A 20852-nucleotide genomic window follows, 5' to 3' on the forward strand; every position below is an offset into this window, starting at 1 on the left:
AGCCACTCAACTCACTCAACTGACTGCAAGTGTTGTCCTGATCTCATAGACAGGACCTCAGTCAAAACTCCTAGCGACCCCTGCCTGCCCCCAGCACTCCCTCCACACCCCGAAGGTGATCATCTAATACCCAAGAAGGCAGAAGCCTGGACAAACTCTTTTTCTTTTCCTTTTTTTTTTTTTTTTTTTTTTGAGGTGATGATCAATATTCAGTACAGATGAGCAGTCCTGGAAGAAAATATTGAGGTGCTAGGAGCGTAATACATTGATTTCAGTTGCAGAAGAAAGCTGCACTGTTTCCTGAGATTCGAGATTTAAATCAAAACAAGAGACAACCACGTTTTAACCCCAAAGCTGCCGGTTCTGTGGTAATCTGCTTCCCCTTACAACAACTCCAGATTTCAAAGGGCGTTTCCAAGGCTCTGTTCATGCCACCTCAACAGCCCAACGTGGCACCTTTACGGACTGGGAACCCATGAAGAATTTCATCTCATGATGGTGAGGACAGTCTGCCCTTACTCACAACCCTGGCTTGAATCCTTCCCGCTTCTCCTAGAGCCTTGGGAGCGTCTCACCTCGCTAACTGTGGCACCAGTGGGACCCACTGGCAGTGTGACCACCGATCAGGGCCTGGGGGCTGTGGCTTCCATTCGCACCCAGCACAGGGGTTGGGGGCTCCCATCTAGGGAGCCAGCCACCCTCCTAACCCCAGGAAGCAGCCCGTGGGGCAGGGAACAGAGGGACGTAGAGCGAAACACGCACTGTTCTCTATCGGAGCCTGGGCAGCAAGCAGCCAAGTAAAACCCCAAACCTCAAAACCAGCATTTTCCAGAACCCTTTATACCACTGGTTGGCAGACTGGGGCCCGTGCCCATTCAGTACAGCCTATGAACACAGATGTCCATCTGGTTACATGTTGTCTGCCTCTGATTGCACATGGCTTCTTGGCCCTTGAACCTGAAAGTATTTACTACGTGGCCTTCACAGAGAAAGTTGGTCGACCCCTCCTTTCTTCCAAATTTTTTTCTTCTTTTAAATCTCTTTATTTCTTTAAAAGAAAAAAAAATATTTTATTTATTTATTTGAGAGAGAGCACAAGCAGGGGGAGAGAGAGAAGCAGGCTTCCCACTCAGGAGGGAGCCTGATACGGGGCTCAATCCCAGGACCCCGGGATCATGATCTGAGCCAAAGGCAGACGCTCAACTGAATGAGACACCCAGGTGCCCCTAAATCTGTTTATTTCTAATCACAGGAAATCTGTACAATTCAGGAGACAGTCACAAAAAATTCCAGTGTGGAACTCTGGAACCATTCATCGGTAACCCAGAATCAGAAACCAGAAGATAGACGGTTTGGGTCATTTACTTCGGAATCCTACTTCCCAGAAGCCACCTACCAGGAAGCATCTGAAAGCTCCCAGCCCTTCCAAGAAGAAATTACAATATAAGAGACACAACTAGTAATGTGGGTGGGGGGGACAAAACTATCCCTACCCGCACTGAAAGCAGCTGCCCATCAAAAACTACCAACATGTTACAATACATGTTACAATATCCCAGTCCTTTCTTGTATGTCTTATCTGGTCACACGCTTTCTCTGCACACTTCTACCCATCTTTGTTATTTTTTTTTTTTAAAGATTTTATTTATTTATTTGACAGAGAGAGAGATCACAAGTGGGCAGAGAGGCAGGCAGAGAGAGAGGAGGAAGCAGTCTCCCTGCAGAGCAGAGAGCCCGATGCGGGGCTCGATCCCAGGACCCTGAGATCATGACCTGAGCCGAAGGCAGCGGCTTAATCCACTGAGCCACCCAGGCGCCCCCCATCTTTGTTATTTTTAAGGAAATGGCATCAACAACTCTAGCGGCTCTTTGAAACTGTCAGGAACGTCACTAAGCTTTTCAGCGAAGCCTTGGGTGAGCTAACGGGAAGTTCGACAGTCTTGATGTCCAACACTCTGATTTTAACACCACAGGGATGTTCCATTTGGGGATACTCCGTTCACATCATGGGGGAAAGAAAAAAAAAATGTGTTCCATTAAAGAAGCAATAAGCAACCATCCCTTTCCCCTAGAAACACAAGGTAAGGAAAGAGAATGGAAAATACTAGATTTCCTTTCTATCACGTGCCTACCAATGAGACCAATGAGTCTTCTGTTCAGGGCTCAGAAGACACGATGTGAACAGAACCGGATCCCATACAAGAATTTTCCTGCAACCATAAGCCGTATTTCCTGAATTACACACAATTCCCATAGTTTTCTGTCTCAAAATGCCTAACTAGTTTATTAAAAAATAAATCATCCACAAGCGTCTCTGCTTCGGCTCGAATTAGTCACGTGAATGAGAAGCACCTCACAAGTGATCACGGCACCCCAATGTTGCCCCAACAGATCAGCTGCGAACCGACAGCCCAAATCGCAACATCACCCACGCGGCGGAGTGAGAGAGACCAGGAAAGAGCTCGGAACTCTCAGAACCAGGCAACATTGTCTTCATGTCTCTCCCACGAGTCTTCCTTGGCTTATTATTAACCTGTTATTTTGAAAAGATATTCTGAGCAGTGAGGACGACAACAAAACCTTTCCCCGCCTACATGCTGATTCCCGGGGCAGGCTAGCAAGGCCGTTCCCTCCCTCCTATGTGACAGGGTGGTCACACTGGCCATAGGGACCTGGAAGGCTTCATTCACTATTTCGGACACGCTGGTGGCCAGGGCAGGGAGATTGATTCAGATAACTGAAATGAACTTAACGTTAATAAACTGGGTCTTGAGAAAGAAATGATCTTATTTTGCAAAGTAAGCCCAGCTTCCCTCTCTGTGCTACCCCCATCAACCTTGTTATTATTATTTATTTATTTATTTTTTTTTTTGAGAGAGCAAGCGAGCAAGCAGGGAGGGGCAGAGAGAGAGGGAGAGAATCTTAAGCAGGCTCCATACCCAACTCGGAGCTTGATCGCACAACCTTGAGATCATGACCTGAGCCAAAATCAAGAGTCAGATGCTTAACTGACGAGCCACCCAGGTGCCCCAACCCCGTTCTGATACGTACCAAAGGCTGCCAATTCTGGCTCCTTTTTCCACTTTCCCAGGGAGGCTGGCGGGTTTGGCCATATCACCGTGGTATGCAAAAGCAGGTCCCCCATGCTCAGGTCTGCAACCTGAAAAGCAGGGACAGGGCAAACCTTACCGCGTGCTGCAGAAACAGACCGATTTTCACGTTTTCAAATCTGGCAGGCTGATGTGTCAATCTTACTTCAGGAAAACACTGTCCTTAAAAACATCTGGTCACTATTTTTTCTCCTTTATCCCACATTTGTCTACAAGAATTTCAAGAATAAAATGGGAAAGAGGTAGAGAAACTGGGTCCGCCCCCAAATTCACACACAGTAAATCTGCCAGGACTCATCTCCGAAATTGGCATCGGTCTGTGTTCAAATGGAGACAGTTTCCGAAGGAGAGACGAGCAGCCGTCCATCACCGAGATCCGCCCCAGAAAACTAGGTCTTTCCGCCTGTGAGTTTAAATCCCCTTGGAGCCACAGTTTTTTCCAGTTAGCAGTGGAATCGATTATTTTTTTCTTCTTCCAGCTCTGTCTAAAGATCTTGTTTCACTTTTGAGGAGAGAGAGAAGCCAACTGAGGAGTTTGGAGTGTGTGCAGCCTGTGCTCTGGGATCCGCAGAAACCGTGAGGTCCAGTGGCCAGCCCGTCCCGGTGAGTCCTTCTGGAGAGCCATCCAGACATTCCTGCGCAGTAATCCAGTTCACATGCCTGCCTATGCCTCCCGTCTGCCTTTCTCTCCGGAGTCTGGGGCCCACATGCAAGCCCATCCACGTCTCCTCCTCCTCCCCACTCAGCAGCCCACTTGCCGGTGGGAGGATCATCTGGTCTCTGACCTGCTCTCAGTGCAACCACATCAGAGAACAAGGCTCTGTACCCATCAGAGACCGCAGTCCACCCACCGGTAAACATGGTAAGTGGTCGGTAGGCTCTGCAGTCGCAGGAATCAAGCGCAAGGCAGCATTTCAGATATTAAACTTTGATGTTGAGCTTCTCAAAGACACAAGGGTCTGGGTCGTTCTGCTCCCTATGCCCTGATGGGGTTTCTAGATACAGCGGCAACCGAGCAGCCCTCTGCAGAACCCAGGGCCACCTGGCAGTGCCTCTCCTGAGGCACCAAGCCAGGCACCCTCTGATGCTGGTCACGTGGTTCCAGCAGTACAAAATGCACTGGTGTTGCTGCCCCTGTTGCAACTGACGGATCATTAGGGTAATAATTACACTATTATTGACCTGTATTATTAGTAGGATAGCCAAGGGTTGTTAAAAAAAAAAAAGTTCAGCCATCATATTAGTTTGCCTGGACATAGAAAATAACCAGCCAACCAACCTCCCAGGACAGTATCAGCTAAGGAAACTATAACATCTCTACCGCCCGTGCCCCAAGCATCCACACAGGGTGCTTATTACACACGGAAGTCAGACTCCCTGTACCACCATTCTGGGCCCCAGGCTTAGGGGTAAGTCTTTAAAAGTCATTAAAAGGTCACTAGAGCAGATGGTTGTCCAAACTCTACCTCCTCCTTCCAACACGATTCTGGGTCTGCACCCTCTGCCGTGTGATTTTTCGAGCACCTCCCACTCGACCAGGCAAATCCTTGATGACTCTGGGCTTGGTCACCGTGCCCTGGGCCATGCGCTTGGCATAACAAGTTTCCACCAGCCCTCCTGAGCTCCCCCTTCCAGCGGTGGAAAGGGTATGCCTAAGCCTAGTTGTGTTCAATAGAACACATCCGTGTTTGTTGTAGGGCATGGGAAGATGTTGTTTGTTTCATTCCAACAATGGACTGATCCAGTCCCAGCCCACATGGTCTCCCTCAAGTTTCCACATGCAAATGAAAGAAGGGGTCAGGGCCGCCCTTCCAGCCAACAGTGTCTCCCCTTGGCCTTCCACAGACTGTTGAATCTTCTGCCCAAACCGAAGACTACATTCTGCTTAGGGGTCTGGGATGTCCTGCCATACCAGGTCTTTTGAGCCCTTCTTCTTTGAGGCCTTTTCTCCTCCTACCTAAGCAAAAGGAATGATCTGTACAATCCAGCCCAGCTCCCCAGGGTTTGACACAGACTAAGAGGTTGAAGGCTTACCTTCATCACACAGTGTTTCCTAACCCGCTTTGTTCTCTGCGAACGTATCTGCCTGCAGGAAAGTTGGCTGATGAGAGATCAGGTACCCCCCATCTCTGGAATGTTACCATTTCAATAGTGGCCTACCTTTCCCAAAGACACTGATAAATGTTCCTATCTGTAACTGTTTACAAAACGTTCATAAATCCATTCTAGGTTTTTACTGGATATTGCCATTAAAAGGGAACTACAATGATCAGGAATCACCTTTGTGAGAATCCGGACACATGACCTACCTGCCTCCAGGTTTCCATAATTGTTCCAACTTATGCTGCGAGCAGTGTGACAGAATTGTAACTGACCTGCGCACTAATTCCCTGGAAGCCATTCTCCCCTGGGTTTTGTGTTTGTGAAATCAAGACATTCTATCCTTTCCGGCTGTAAGACTGTTCTCAAAGAGGGACTGCGTGGAAACCAAGTCCTTCCCCCCGAGAGATCAATCGTCTTTGGCTGTGATACCTCTGCCCCGCCTTGGGGACCTATTTCTTCCTTATTCTTCTTACAGTGTCAAAACATAATCTCCTGTTGCCGTGTTCCACATCTTTTCCGAGCCGTGATCTTTCTGGGCTCTGGGCATCAGAATACTGAGATAGGATTTTCCTTTTCTTTAACACTGGTAGTCAAATATCCCTCCTTCCATCTTTTGCATATTTCTTTTTATAAAATCTCAGCTCACGGGGGGCTAGTTTGTATAGCATTTGGTCTCTTCCTTGCTGGAAAGATTTCTCGCTTGATGGTCAGAATTTCATTTCAGAGAATGAGCAGTTTCACCAAAGCTGTGTCCCTTTTACAGTTCCTGACTTTTGAACCATATTCATCTTTTTTTCTCAATGCTTTGCAATCCACCGCGCACATCATCTTCTAGTCTTCAGCATAATGGCCCTTGGCTCCCAAGGTCATTCAAATCCAGAAACGAGTTTGGCAGATAATGAACAATATAATGAAATACAATGAAAAGGTTCATTTCCAAGACTCAACAAAATTCATTTCTATCAAAAAGAAAAAAACTAAAATATAGGAGGGAGAAGTGTTTTGACAAAAAATGTTTGCAGGATGACTCATCGTAGTCAATAAATGAAGCCAAGAGGATTACCCAACGATCGGAATTAATCATTGTTCAGCCACACAATGAACTATTTCACAGTAATTTAAATGATTCTTTTGAATAATTTAAAATAACATAAAAAAACAAGGTATACTATAAGTTTTAAGCATATGCAGATATATAACTTTTTTAATCAAAATAAACACCCAAACATTAAGTGGTAAGTTCTTTGTTTTGAGATGGAGAATGGTTTTTTGCTTCTTGCCTTTTTCTGTTGTTTTGCCCTTTCATAAGCATATCATGTTCTTCTTCTCACGGAAGTTTTATAAAATGAAAACTCTGTCCAGAGTCTCAGCACCCACCTTTCCTGCCCTCCTTGACTGATGAAAGCATCTGTCAGGTAGACTGAGAGCACGCTTGTGTTCTGCTTGCCACAGAAAAAATAAATCGTGCATCCGCAGAGAATGACGTGTCCTCTGGAGGGCACCCTCCCAGGCCTGAAGGCACCAGCCCTCCACGCGACATCTGAGCGCCTCTGGAAACTCTCTACAAGGTGCAGACGGCGGATGTCCGGTCAGATACCAACCTGACCGACCTCCTCCCACTGGGGAGAAACCAGTGTGCCTCCATTCGCAAACCCTCGCTATATTTCTTCCCTTCATAAACATACCTGTGCGGTTCCAACCTTTCCAACAAACCCTTAGGACATGTGCCTGGCTCCCTCTGACCCCATGAGTAAAATAAATTTCTTAATATGTGTTTGATTTTATGTCTAGAGGAGATGCCAAGATTTTAGCTATCTCTGAAAATTATCTTGGAGCAGTCTGAAAACTTGTTTTGCTTCCCTGAGGACATAAAAATGAACCTGGATAGGAATCCTGTATACCTTGAAGATGAGGCCATTCTTCTCTCAGCTGGACTAAACAACCAAGCGTCTCCCACTCCCTCGCCTTTAACTCTCCCCCTTCACCCCAGCAGGAGTGTTTTCTGCTTGGTCTCCTCCTGGCTTTTCTCCTTTATTTTTTCTTTAAAGGCGGAAAGCAAACCCGAGGAGAATACTCCAGTTGAATGTCCAAAGGCAATGAAGAATGTAATCACGTACTATGCCTTGCCCTCTGATTCATCTCAGTATTACCAGAATTTTTATTCGCTCAGGTCATGATCCCAGGGTCCTGGGAAATCTCAGTGACTTGGCCACTACTTAGGGTTTGCTTTAAGTTTTTCTCAGGTATATCATTCCTGTCACTGTTTCTTCTAAGTAGGTTTTTAGGTAAGACTTAAAAAAAAAAAAAAAGATTTCTTAAAGTCATTTGAAACTGTCACTCCTTCAGCAAATATTGACTGAGCACCTACTATATGCCAAGCCTTATTCTAATTTCCAGGGATGTAGCTTTGACCTTTTATGGTGCTTACAGAAGCGGCCCCAGATATGTCTGGAAGTTCAAGCTCACACTTAACAGAACCAGAGGTCCTGAGGAAGAAGCGGTCAGACTCAGAAACATGGTTCCTGTATCAAGTAATAATTCAGCTGAGGAAGAAAATTCACCTGCAGCCTTGGATAAATGACAAAAGTTCCACCAACAGAAACCATAGCTTCATAACCATTTTACTTATAAATAACACCTTCAAAAAAAACCCAACAACAATGAAACCAACTCAGCGTCATTGCTTGGTGTCCTGAGAAGCGGGTGTTCTTACCTCTTTCTTCTCACCAGTCTGCTCAGCAATGAGCTGGTCGAACACAGCCCCAAATTCTTCATGAATTTTCTGCATTTCATTGATATGACTTGCAACCTTGTTCATGGTCTTGATGGCCACTGGAAGAAAACGGGCAGGAAACGGAAAGGCTGTCTCGAGGCTCTCGTTGGAGACACGTGCGCGCGAAGTGGGGCGGATCTTGGGGCCCGGGGCTCACCATCCAGATGGTAGTGCTCCTCGCTCTCCGCGTCCGTCAGGGCAAAGAGCTCCTTCAGCAGAAGCGGGTACTTGAGGATCCTCTGGATGGGCTTGATGAGGTAAGACTCGAGAGTGGCTGAGTGCTGCTGTTTCGGGTTCTGGGCGTCTAAGAACGCCTTGAAAGCCGGGTCCGTCTTGGCTGCAAGAGAGAAACACAGGCTGCCAGGGGAACCCCGAAACGCCCCCCCTTCTCAAAATCCCCCTCACTTATTCTGGGGCGCCCTTCCCCAGGACTGAGTGGAGAGTGGGCTGCGGGGAGACAGAAGGGGGGTGCCCCAGGGAGACGACTGGAAGGGCCTGTCTTATTTATTTAGGGGCATTACAGGGTTTGAGTAAAGGGATCACAGGGTTTGTAAATCCTATAGACTGTGGGTTTTCAGGGGCTGCTGTTAAGCCTCCTTGGACTAAGAGCAACTTTGTATTCTGCTATTTTGACATGGGGGGGGGTGCTTACAGACCCTGGGACTAATAACCCTCCTCCTAGGGCTACCAGTTCCTAGAGGTGGTAAAGGACAGGCCTGGGAGCACACCTTTCATATACAAACCAAGCAATCTGGAGCTTCCCCCCCACCCCTACATTTTCTAGTGGGCTCTCTCACTCTGGGCCACTGTGTCCTGCCCTACTCAGGGCCAGGTACCAAACCACCTGGGCCAGCCCCGATATCCCAGAGTCCACTGAAATGACCCAATCCTAAATCCACCCACCCTGCCTTACTCCTGCCTCCTCCCAACAATGGCAGTAAAGTCGCCCACGTCTTCCCCTGGCTCCTTCTGCTTCCTGACTGGCCCTGGCACTTCCCCATAAGGCCCCATGAGGCACGTCATGCCCCTTCCTCGTGGGAGCTGCAAACTATCTTTTCAATGGCCATTGTCTTCTGATCCATTGGTTTCCCGTATCTGAACCATCAGAAAGCCTGCATTTTAAAACACTCTTTACCCTGGTTTTCTCTGTCTCTTTCAAGCCTTTCATTGCTGGTGGGGCCTTTTTTTTTTTTTTTTTTGGAGAAAAGACAGGAGGGGGGAAAAAAAAAGAAAGCACAAACCAGAAGCAGCATGCTCGGGGGCTCTGGGAAGTGGGGCAGGGCTAGCCCTCCCACAGTGTACGCCTTTTCAGATCTGTTCTTTGTTAATTCAGGGCTACGCACTCTTAGCATCTGGACGGCGGGCCCTCCTGCCCAGGACTGCGGAGTTCTCTCCCAGGGAAAGGTACACCTGACCTCATCTAACTCAGGGAGCCCTTCCCTCACCAGTCCGGTTTTTATGTGGGTCCCAGCTGGGCTGAAAAGCAGCCCTGGGGAGTTGCAGGTCCCCAGACAAGCAGACAGGTGGCCACCAGTGGGGAATTAGGAAGACAAGGCTAATTAATGCCTTCCAGGTGCAAAGAAATGGTGGAGAGGGAAAAGGGAGTAAGTGCAAGCAAGGGGGGGGCAGTTTAAGGACAATATATCAAAGTGACCCAACGGTGGGCCTACGTGTTTTCAAAAGCTTCTGATAAAAATGTATTTCCAGGGCGCCTGGGTGGCTCAGTGGGTTAAAGCCTCTACCTTTGGCTCAGGTCATGATCCCAGGACCCTGGGATCGAGCCCCACATCGGGCTCTCTGCTCTGCAGGGAGCCTGATTCCTCCTCTCTCTCTGCCTGCCTCTCTGCCTACTTGTGATCTCTGTCTGTCACATAAATAAAAGAAATATTAAAAAAAAAAAAGTATTTCCACCTCCAGGGACAAGCAGTGTGAGCCCAGACCAGAAGATAAGGTCAAAGGACATCATGAATTGTAAAATGATTATTCTATCTTTAAAACAGCAATCAGGGGAAGGCGGCTGCATGAAGACCACCGTCTTTTCATCCCTGTTAAGCCCCATTCAGAGGGAAGAGCCTCCTGGGGTTCAGCCACCATTTCTCTTCCTTTCAAAGAAGAAATGCGTGAAGAGAAAGGACACTGGGAATGAATGGCCTACGTGTCCGGGAGACGAGGCCCAGCCCTGAGCTGATGCACAGGGACACTGGAGCTTCTGTGGGACAGCCCGGTGTGCCTCCGCGTCTGTCGGGGCGCAGGAATCCACCCTCAGTCTGCAAGCCCAGAAATACGGCCATGAGCATTGAAGCCATCAACTTCATGTCACGCCACAACTAAAGAGGGCACGGTTCTCAGCTCCTTGTGAGCTAAAGGAGTGTCCTTCCCATCCGGCCTCGCTGTGAGCCCATTAAGAATCAGAGTCGGGGGGCGCCTGGGTGGCTCAGTGGGTTGGAGCCTCTGCCTTCAGCTCAGGTCATGATCCCAGGGTCCTGGGATTGAGCCCCACATCGGGCTCTCTACTCAGCAGGGAGCCTGCTTCCTCCTCTCTCTCTGCCTGCCTCTCTGCCTACTTGTGATCTCTGTCAAATAAATAAAAAATCTTTAAAAAAAAAAGAATCAGAGTCGGGTACTTTCTGTTTTCAAAGCGTTCTCATCACCCTCTTGGCACATCTGGCCATTAGAAAAATGTAGGTCATGCCTCATGTTTTACGGGATCGTTCGGAAAGACACGATAATGTTTTTCAGGTGCAAAAAAACCCCCAACGTTATTGAATTAAGAAAAACCTATAGGGGAAGCCTTTAATCTATCGAGTGATTAAAAAGAACACAAATTGCTCTAAGGATTGTAACACGTATATAATTTTACAGCAGAGCAAAGTGCTCTGAAGTTGTTACATTAACGATCTCCTACCCATTGGTGTTCAGTTGAGATTTAAAAAGAAATGCGCGTGCCGAGCGACAGGACCAATACAGCGCATGTGAAGACACCATCTGGGCCAGACAACAGGACAAGGAGACTCCCAGGCGCCCTTCGAATTTCTGGGCTGGAGGAGATTCTGTTGCATGAACTATCTCTGCCATGAAGTATGTCATTATCTGGGGCAGGCTCTTCTGTTATCCAGAGACCCGCAGTGTACTAATATTTCCTTAATAGGTTTTAAATTAAGTCAACCTCATTCTCTCTGGCAGGAAAGCATCACATGTATCAATTATTTGCGTACTCAGGGACTAGATCAGGAGCTGTGCGTGTGACGGCCACGGGGAAGTGTTAAGACCTAGCAGGCTGACTCAGCGGGTTAAGACGCTGCCTTCAGCTCAGGTCATGATCCCAGAGTCCTGGAATCAGGTTCCACATCAGGCTCCCTGCTCAGTGGGGAGCCTGATTCTCCCCCCCACCTCTCTCTCTCTGCCTACTTGTGATCTCTGTCTGTCAAATAAATAAATAAAATCTTCAAAAAAAAAAAAAAAAAAAAAAGATTGAGCAGGCTGATTTCCAGAGAGTCTCTGCAAACCAACTTTCTCCTAGTTATACTGTTTCCCAGAGAAATTGGTTGGATTTTTTGTTTGTTTGTTTTTTTAATCCATTTACCTATCATCAACATCACATGTGAACTAGGGAAGCAAAACAGCTTCCTGGAGGCTCTCAGAATGGCCCATCATCTCCCCAGAACGCTGAGGGAAAGGACCCTGTCAATTTAAAACCCTACTCTGTTCTATGCAAAACAGAACTGCAAGTCGAGGGCCGGGGGAATGGTTAATATCACACAGCTAGCAACAAAAGTAGGTGAGGGAAAGGAGCGCCTGGGGGGCTCAGTCGGTTAAGCAGCTGCCTTCAGCTCAGGTCATAATCCCAGCATCCTGGGATCCACCCATGTCGGGCTCCCTGTTCAGGGGGAGCCTGCTTCTCCCTCTCCCGCTCCCCCTGCTTGAGCTCTCTCTCAGTCTATCAAATAAATAAAATCTTTAAAAAAAAAAGAAAGGTAAGGGAAAGATGGAATGCCACCAAAACAAATATGAAGTGTGCACAGTTAGAAGGAAATGAGTGAACATTAGGAATAAAGCAGGGAATTTCTAAAGCCCACCCACCCCTGTTTTTGCATAATTGCAAAATGACCCCTTAATTCCGGCCCCAGATAGCTTAGTCAAAACTTGGGTTACGAGAAAACTGACACGGGGTGCCGGGGTGTCTCTTCGACTCAGGTCAAGATCCAGGGGTCCCGGGATGGAGTCCTGCACTGGGCTCCCTGCTCAGGGGGGAATCTGTTTCTCCCTCTCCCTCTGCTCCTCTTTAAAAATCTTTTTAAATCTTTTAAAAATTTATTAGTTAATTAATTATCGACAAGACGGCTAGTTCAAGACGTCAGGGTGCCTGTCTGGCCCAGTCAGTAGAGTGTGCAACTCCTGATCTCAGAGGTTGTGAGTCTGAGCCCCATGATGGGCACAGAGTTTACTTAAAAAAAAAAAAAAGACAGTCGTGCATTTCACTTCTCAGTACCCTTATTTGAGGAACTATCTGGCACGACTCCTGGATCTCTGTCCAAACGCCCCTGGCGCTGCCAGCCATAGCGGTGTGAATTACAGATACGCCCACCTGCCACCCAGTGCTCGCCCGCCTACCTTTCACCAGGACCTTGGGGACCTTCGTGTGGCTGGCGCAGAAGGCACTATAGAGCTTGAAGCGGTCAGCGTAATACAGAAAGGATCCCCCCAGAGAGAACAGCACTTTCTGGATTTAACGAGAAAAACCGCAGTTAGTTCACGTTCATCCTCATCTGGAAATATCAGCAGGACACGGGGGGCTCCCACGTGCCTGACCCTCCCCACAAATCAGCACCATTCACACCTGTCACAGCCTCGCTCTGCTCACCGATGGCCTGAAACTGCCCCCGGGAAAGGGTGAGGGCTGACGTGTTCGCACTCCGTGCTGGAGCTGGCCTTCTCGCTAATTACGCTGGAGATGTCCCTGCTTTTCCAGCCTTGGTCTTTAAATGCCCCAGCTGGGATGTATGAATGTTAATGAGAAAATATCGATGGCATTTTGGAAAAAGGCAGAATGCTCCTGCAATCTCTCATTAGCTCCTGCTGAGAGGTCGAAGTGACCCACCAAGTAGAGACAGGAAATGCATACACCCCAAAATTAGAAGACATGCGTCCCCGGTCACAAACTCTGCCCTCTCCAACACGGCTCCACGTCCTAGCATGGAGTAGGTGAGAACGGGAGAAACACGCCTGACTCTGGGAGTGAGTCAGGTATCCTATCCCAGCCCACACCCCCTGCCTCAAAAGGATCTATTAGAATTTAATGTGCCTTGGGACACCTGGGCTGACTCTTGATTTTGGCTCAGGTCATGATCTCAGGCTCCCCGCTCAGTGCAAAGTCGGCCTGAGATTCTCTTGTTCCCTCTCCCTCTGCTCCTGTTTGCACTTGCTCTCTCTCTCAAAAAACATAAAAAATAAAAAATCTTAAAAAAACATCAGAATTAAAAAAAAATTAAAAACAAAAAAACTAGAATTTAATATGCCTAAGGATGCTCTGTATCCTACACACATAATATACATATGTATATACATATATATACACATATGTCCAAATATATATATACAAGTCTCAGAAAAATAACCTTTATGTTTCACACTGATCTAGTCTTGTTCAGAGAGAGAGCACACGACTAATTAGAATTAAAAGTGAAATTCCAAGAAAAAATTTTGGATTTCAATGTGCCATTTTTCTAACAAACAATGAACGGAATTCTGATAGACTGTCTACTGAAACAAAAAGTTTCTTTGGAACCACCCAGAATGGGTAACTAGAGACCTACAGGTTCTACGTCTCCTTCTCTCCCTTTCAAGCCCCACCCCCTCCCAACCTCACCACCCTGGCTGAGTGGGTTCCAGCAGGGACAGTCTGACTCTGCTGGGGCAGTGATGCCTCAAGACAGACTCCATAATTCAACAAGAAAAGATGAGGGAGAAAATGCTCTAATCTTAACCCTTCATATTAACCATATTAGGTCATTTGTTTAACTTCCTACTTATCTAGGGCTTAACCATACAGGCAGCCACAAATAAAACATAATTAAGGTATTCATTTATTCTTCTGGCCTTAAAAAATGCTCTCAGGACACGAAGTGTGCACAGGTATGAGCGGTTTATACACAAACAGTACATTTCCAGAGAATGTCACACTCTCCCTGGCTGATGGACAATGCAAATTTCCAAGGGGATACTTTATCAAAACTTGACCTCAGAAGTAATTCTTTTTTTCTAATACTGCCTTAGGACTAGTGTCCTAAGCAACGCAGTTTGAATATTTTTTAAAAAATATTTTTATTTATTTGTCAGAGAGAGGGAGGGAGACAGAGACAGGCAGAGGGAGAAGCAGACTCCCCACTGAGCAGGGAGCCTGGTGCGGGGCTCTATCCAAGAACCCTGGGATCATGACCTGAGCCGAAGGCAGATGCTTAACTGACTGAGCCACTCAGGCATCCTGCAGTTTGAATATTTTAACAAGTTTTTATATTTTTGGCCAAATATACAATCAGGATTTAAACTAAGTAGGATGGTGTGACCAGCAGCCATAGTTTTCAGAGTAGAGCAGACAATTCCAGAAGCCAGCTCAGATGTGCTAGAAACAAGCCGCTGGGCCATGAGGATACTTGTCTTGCCTTATGGACAGAAGGGAGACTGTCAGCTGTTGCCATAAACCAGGACAGTGAAGGTCAGCGAAGAGAGTCGCACTCGAGTGGAATTTAGAACTGCGACCCTTTAGAAAGAGCTCACTGAGAGAATCCATGTACCAGTCCCTCCCCAAACAACCCTGCTCATAATGCAACCATGTCCACATCAAGTTTTGTCTCCCTAACTCTCCTCAAGGGACTAACCAGAACTAAACCCAAACAACCAGCCCCACAGCAGGAGACTGCTAAGTGAATATAATCAATGTTAGATGTCTCAGAGTACAACCAAGTGTGACGGGACACCTGGGTGGCTCAGCTGGTGATCTCAAGGTCCTGGGATCGAACCCCGCATCGGGCTCCCTGCTCAGTGGGGAGCCTGCTTCTCCCTCTCCCTCTGCCTCTCCTCCTGCTCATCCTCTTTCTCAAATAAATAAAATCTTCAAACAAACAAACAAACGTTTCAAGGAATGTCTGGAATATATCCATTTTTATTATGACCCTCACTAAGCAACTAATTAACTAATGAATTACCGGCCCTTGTCACAATTTGTAACTGTCCTAATGAATGTACTCATTTAGAAAACATATTATCATTATAAACAGAAGCCAGCCAACCAAACTGTATTTCAAATGGAACGATTAACACCTTTAATATGAAGAGGGGAGAAAATGCACTCATCCAAGTAGCACTTGAACACACAGGAAATGAACTGTATGCACTAATTAGGATTAAAGGGGTATTATGTGGGGCGCCTTGGTGGCTCAGTGGGTTAAGGCCTCTGCCTTCAGCTCAGGTCATGATTCCATTGTCCTGGGATTGAGCCCCACATCGGGCTCTCTGCTCAGCGGGGAGCCTGCTTCCTCCTCTCTCTCTGCCTGCCTCTCTGCCTACTTGTGATCTCTGTCAAATAAATAAAATCTTAAAAAAAGGGGGGGGTATTATGCCCGCAACTAAACTCTTCAACGGTTCGAGGAAAAAAATTATATTACACACACACACACACACACACCAGAGACAGGAAAATAAAGAAGTAAATGTGGTCCAATATTCATGTTTGGGAAATCTGGGTGAAGGATATCCAGAAATTCTTCGGACTATTCTTGCAACCTTTCCCTAAGTCTCAAATTATCTCCAAATAAAAATATCTAAGTGTGTATATATATATTCTTATGCTAAGTGTCTGCACGTGGGTGTGTGTACTGAATAGCTTCTTTGCAGAGAGGCAGGGACACACAAAAGCATATAGAGAGCAGCCTTCAGCCCAGTCCCTAAACGTGTGTGCTAACGGCACCCAGCCCGATTTCGGCAAGCTCTTAGGAGAGATCGAAGTCTATGGGGGTCCCACGTATACAGACAACTGAACCTGAGTCCAATACCATTGCAAAATTAATACAGTGGAAGAGGACAGAAGGATAGTCATTTCGACAAAAAGCACAAGAAAAATCAGACATCCGTATGGAAAAAAGAGGACTCTGATTCCAACATCGCACCCTAACGAATTTAATTCACGACAGATCACAGGCCGAAATGCACATGCCCAACCTACAAAGCTTCTGGGAGAAAAAAGAAGGAACTCCTGAGGACCCAGGTTTAGGCAAAAATTTCACAGACATGGCGCCAAAAGTATGACTGAAAAAAGAAAAAGAGTTGAAAAACTGGACTTCATCGAAATCTGAAGTTTTGGATCTTTGAGAGACACAGTACGAGAAAAAGATAATTCCCAATCCTGGTTCTGGTAAAGGACTTAAATTCAGAACATAGAAAGAACTCACAAGACTCATAGTAAGAAAACAGCCAACCAACAGAGTCGATGGGCAAATGATCTGAACAGACGCTTCACCAAAGAGTGTGTATTAAAGGCAAATTAGCCCGTTAGAAGATGCTCGTCATTGTGTCCTAAGAGAAATGAAAATGAAAGCTACGATGAGGTGCCCTATATTCCCAGTGGAATGACTAAAATTATAAAAAGGGACCATGACCTCGGGAGGGTGAGACAGAACCGTTGGTGGGAATGCGCACTGGTATAATCACATGACCCAACTGTCCCACTCCTAGATACTTGGCCAAAGGAAAGCAGATATCCATTAACATTTACACACAAATCTGCACAGCAGCTTTACTTGTAATTGTCCCAAAATGGAAAACAACCCAAATGCCCAGGAAAGGTGAAAGGGCCACAAACCGTACTCCCTCTATACAGTGGGACACCACGGAGCCATATATGCAGCCACGTGGATGGAACGTGGCCTGACTCCACCAAGTAAAGGATGCCACGTTAAAAAAAAGGAGCATACATTGCCTGATTGCACTCGCAGAGAATTCCAGAATGCAAACTACTCTGATCTGTGGTAACAAAGAGCTCCTGACATCTGAATTAATCTGATTTTTTGTGTTTTGTTTGTTTTTTTTTAAACTACACGAGAAGCCACCGCCACTGTGTGTGGGTCGATGAGCTCTGTCGGTTGGAGGCGCACCACAGGAAGTATCTGTGATGAAGGCGAGCCAGCCAAGGAGGGGGAAGTAAGCTCTAAGCATCCTCACCAAGGTACAAGCCATAAATCCTCATTAGCGCTCTGAGGACACTGTGCTGGAAGACTATCTCCCTCCTGGATCATGATACGCATTTCCATTAGGCAAACTTTTCCAGAACATGATAAATTAACTTGTTTACCGGGAAACCGAGGGTTCTAGTCTCATCTGCTAATAGAAAGAATTAAAGGGCCACACGTCAACCGAACAAAAGGTCAAGGTTGGTCTACCTTCCAGAGTAGAAGCCAGCAGGGGCATCAGTTTCCGGCAAGTTCCAGTGTCCCCTTAGCCAGACAAGGCTCCCATCTCAGAACCCCCTCAGGAACGGACCCCACCGGAGGTCCAATGAAGACCCAACACCACGAGCATAAGAACATACCAGAGGGAGCCTCTGCCCCCGCGAAGTGTTCTCGGAGGTTCCACTTGACCTACAGAATAATCCACCCGTGACAGGAGGAGGCAGCCTGACATCCATTGGAGGACTTACCTTGAACTGATCGACTTTCTCAAGCTTTTCCAAATCGGGTACCAGCCTCACTCCATCTTCTAGAGTTTTCAGAAATTCTACTTGAAACTCTACCATTTCGGTTAGATTTCCAAAGAGCACATCAAGCTGGAAAATGAAGAAGAATTTAAGCCACCCCCTATTTCACCGGTGTTCAGAAACCTTATCTGTTTCTGATGTCAACGTTTCTTTATCCCTACGTCTCAGTTAAGATCATGAGCCCACGGGGTGGGGGCAGGGCAGGGGGTGATGACGCTCCTTACTCTCAGGGTACAAGCCAAGAGCGCAACTCGCAACCATCTGATCTAGTTATTACAACTGAGCGAATTCCCAATGTTTTCAGTCCTGCACGTGTGCCTCATTCCTTCCTCGTCACCAAGTCAAGCTGCAGCACGACACACAAAGTTAAGACAATTTCCACCATACCTCATCTTGGGTGAGGAAAGTTTCTTTTTGAAGAGGTTTTAGGTATCTCTCCATGAGACAGTTTAAGTCCTACGGGTCGAAAGGATATCTCATTAGCATCTCTAAAAGACTAGCAGGAAAGTAAAGGATTTAAAAAAAAAACAGACTATGTCCCAAATGCTAACATTACAGTCATTAGGTCATTCAGTTCACTTAAAGCAGGAGTGAGCCAACCTTTTCGGGAACATTTTTTTTGACTCTGCAGGCCACGTGGCCTCTGTCACAACTGCGTTACTCTGCTGCTGTAACAGGGAAAGTGCGTCCTGTTACAGCAGAGACAACACATAAATGAATGTGTGTGGCTGTGTTCCAATAAAACTTTGTCAAAACACGTAGGACGCTGGATTTGGCCTTACGGCCAGAATTTGCTGACCCCTGAGTTCAAGACTAAAATAGATCATTAAAAACAGATCACACTGTTGTGACCTATAACTAAATTGTATAGTTACGGGAATAGATAATTATTACAGTCCTAGGAATGTATTATAATGTATGTATTATAATGGATGTAGAAAGCATGCATTATTAGTTATATGTATCATATAGACATTACAAATTACATAGGAATAACTTAGGTAGTTACAGGAATACAACTAAATACCTAAACACAAGGGAGAATTAAAAGAAAACAGACACCCTTCTGCCTAGACTCAACTTAGATACCGAAAATAATACCTTTAAATACTTCAAAACCTAAATTCAATTGTAGTATTAGCTCAACAACAGATTTAGAAAGGTCAGAGGCTCACGGAATATTCACCATCATCTCCTTTCCCGGTCGATCAATTACAAATGTCAAGGAATTGCTCTAAGAATTGATGTGCTTCCTTACGACGCGGGAGATCCGCACGTTCAGAAGAAACGCCAGATTCCCCAGGAGCCCCAACACAGCGTAACCCACAACTCTCTTCCTTCAAAATGAGGCAGGAGGGCAGACCCTGTGGGGAGGGAGGGTAGACTACCGAGACGTACTTTCACGTAGGTGCGCTCTGTCTCCAGGAGCTCGCAGATCACCTTGCGCAGCTTGTCGGCGTCCGTGAGCTGCCTCATGGTGGCCAGCTGAGGCCCGGTGGCGTCCTGGGGAGATGGGCTCGGGTCAGAGGGGTTCATCTCATGCAGACTGCGGCAGAACGCGGCCACCTGTTCCGTGCTCTTCGGAGCACAGTTTAAAAGGCAAGGCAGATGAAGTTAACCTCTCGGGAGAGAGACCCGGCTGACATCTGTTCTGCCTAAAGGTGTCCTTCCTGGTTAATGAGCCGCCACACGTGAATTACATCGCACCTTCCCCCAGAAGGCTCCACACGTAGGAGAGCTCCCTGAATGCTAAAAACACCCATAAGGACAATTGCCGACATATTCTGAGTGTTCACCACATGCCAGCCACTTGTCTGATGTATTTAATCCTCCCACACGGTAAGTAAGGGCTCTTAGCACTCCTGCGAAACAGCTGAGACAAAGGAGGCCCAGAGAGGTGAAGCAACTCATCTGAGATTGCACAGCTCTTGCGGAGCTCGAAAATGCCAGAGCTGGGATTTGAACCAGGCAGTGTGGACCAAAGCCTGTGTGCATAAATATCCTGCAAGAAGCTTACGATAATGAGATGGAGATACCGAAAAATTAAACGTATTTCACCCCAGATACAAGGTAATTAGCACAGCCCCCACTTAAGTAAACTATACTTACTTTGCAATGGTGGAAAATGACTTTAAGCTAAGAGTCTTTCTGGCTTTGTTAAAAACTGGCCTGAAGACAACTTTCTAGATAACGGTAGAGCCCGATATATTTTAAGGAGGAAAAAAAAAAAACCAAAACCCAGTTTCTGCCTCTCCAGCTTCTCTAAGCAGAAAGATACCTCCTGTCTCTGGAAATAAAAGCTGCGAGGCCCTGAACAAGGCTTCAGTCGGGGAGCTCAGCCTCCACCGAATCTCTGTCCAGGATGACTCAGGTAGAAGTTTCGGGTTCTAGGATTCTAAAATTGCCACTTTCCCAGTTATGCAAAAGAGTTCTCCAAAGCACGGTGGCAGGCAGGCTGCGGAAAACCCCGAGGAATTAGTCCTGGAGCTCGAGTCCTCGAGTTGCAAACACCTGGCGGGCATCCCAGCATGCCCTCCTCCAGATCAGCCCACCAGGACCTCCAGTGGGGGACAGGCCCAAGAACTGCTTAAAGCTCTGGCTGGAATGCCTGCTGAGGCTATTTTATGGCACAAAATCTAGTTTATTACTCTTTGCCCAAATGTACCATCCTACAAATGCTCGCTGGATAGCTCCCTGAAGGCAGGCTGCCTGCTCAATCTCCTTTCCCTCACTTCCACCATCTAACCCATCCCCAGGCACACAGCATTCCCAGCAAACACGGCTGCGAAGAATTACGTCTTCCCCCACCTGCCTCCCTGGGAAGAACATGAGAACATCCTCCCCAAAACAGCAGTTGCTGCCCAGAGCTGAAAGTCAAGGCTGGCATTAGGCAGAGCAGAGGGGCTAAAACCAAGGGAATTCCGTGGGGGGGCAATCCCTTAATCACAGAGGAAAAAGGCAGCCGACATTAACATGCCTTCCCCTCCGTGGCACATCTCAAAGGAAACGGAGCCTGGAACCAAGGCAGTACAAGGACTTGGGAAATCAGAACCTAACAAGGAGGCATTCACAACAATGCCATGACCGCAAGGAGGAGAGCCAGAACCCAAATCCACATAAT

General features: G+C 46.9%; 1 protein-coding gene across 6 annotated transcripts in view; it reads right to left on the reverse strand.

Annotated features, from left to right (window-relative positions):
- TIAM1 (TIAM Rac1 associated GEF 1) overlaps nt 1–20852 on the reverse strand; it is a 380123-nt gene that overhangs the window by 12919 nt on the left and 346352 nt on the right. For 5 of the 6 annotated variants that reach the window (XM_046002793.1, XM_046002792.1, XM_046002791.1 and 2 more), the window contains 7 exons: nt 19130–19309; nt 18119–18187; nt 17675–17800; nt 12598–12706; nt 8144–8323; nt 7927–8045; nt 3052–3160 (listed from right to left, as the gene is read on the reverse strand). In XM_046002793.1, coding sequence (XP_045858749.1) covers nt 3052–3160; nt 7927–8045; nt 8144–8323; nt 12598–12706; nt 17675–17800; nt 18119–18187; nt 19130–19309 — 892 coding nt within the window. The remainder of the gene's footprint in view (nt 1–3051; nt 3161–7926; nt 8046–8143; nt 8324–12597; nt 12707–17674; nt 17801–18118; nt 18188–19129; nt 19310–20852) is intronic. The other variant, XM_046002795.1, reaches the window with a different exon arrangement.

Source organism: Meles meles, chromosome 4 (genome assembly GCF_922984935.1).
Source record: "Meles meles chromosome 4, mMelMel3.1 paternal haplotype, whole genome shotgun sequence".
Taxonomy (NCBI): Eukaryota; Metazoa; Chordata; class Mammalia; order Carnivora; family Mustelidae; genus Meles; species Meles meles.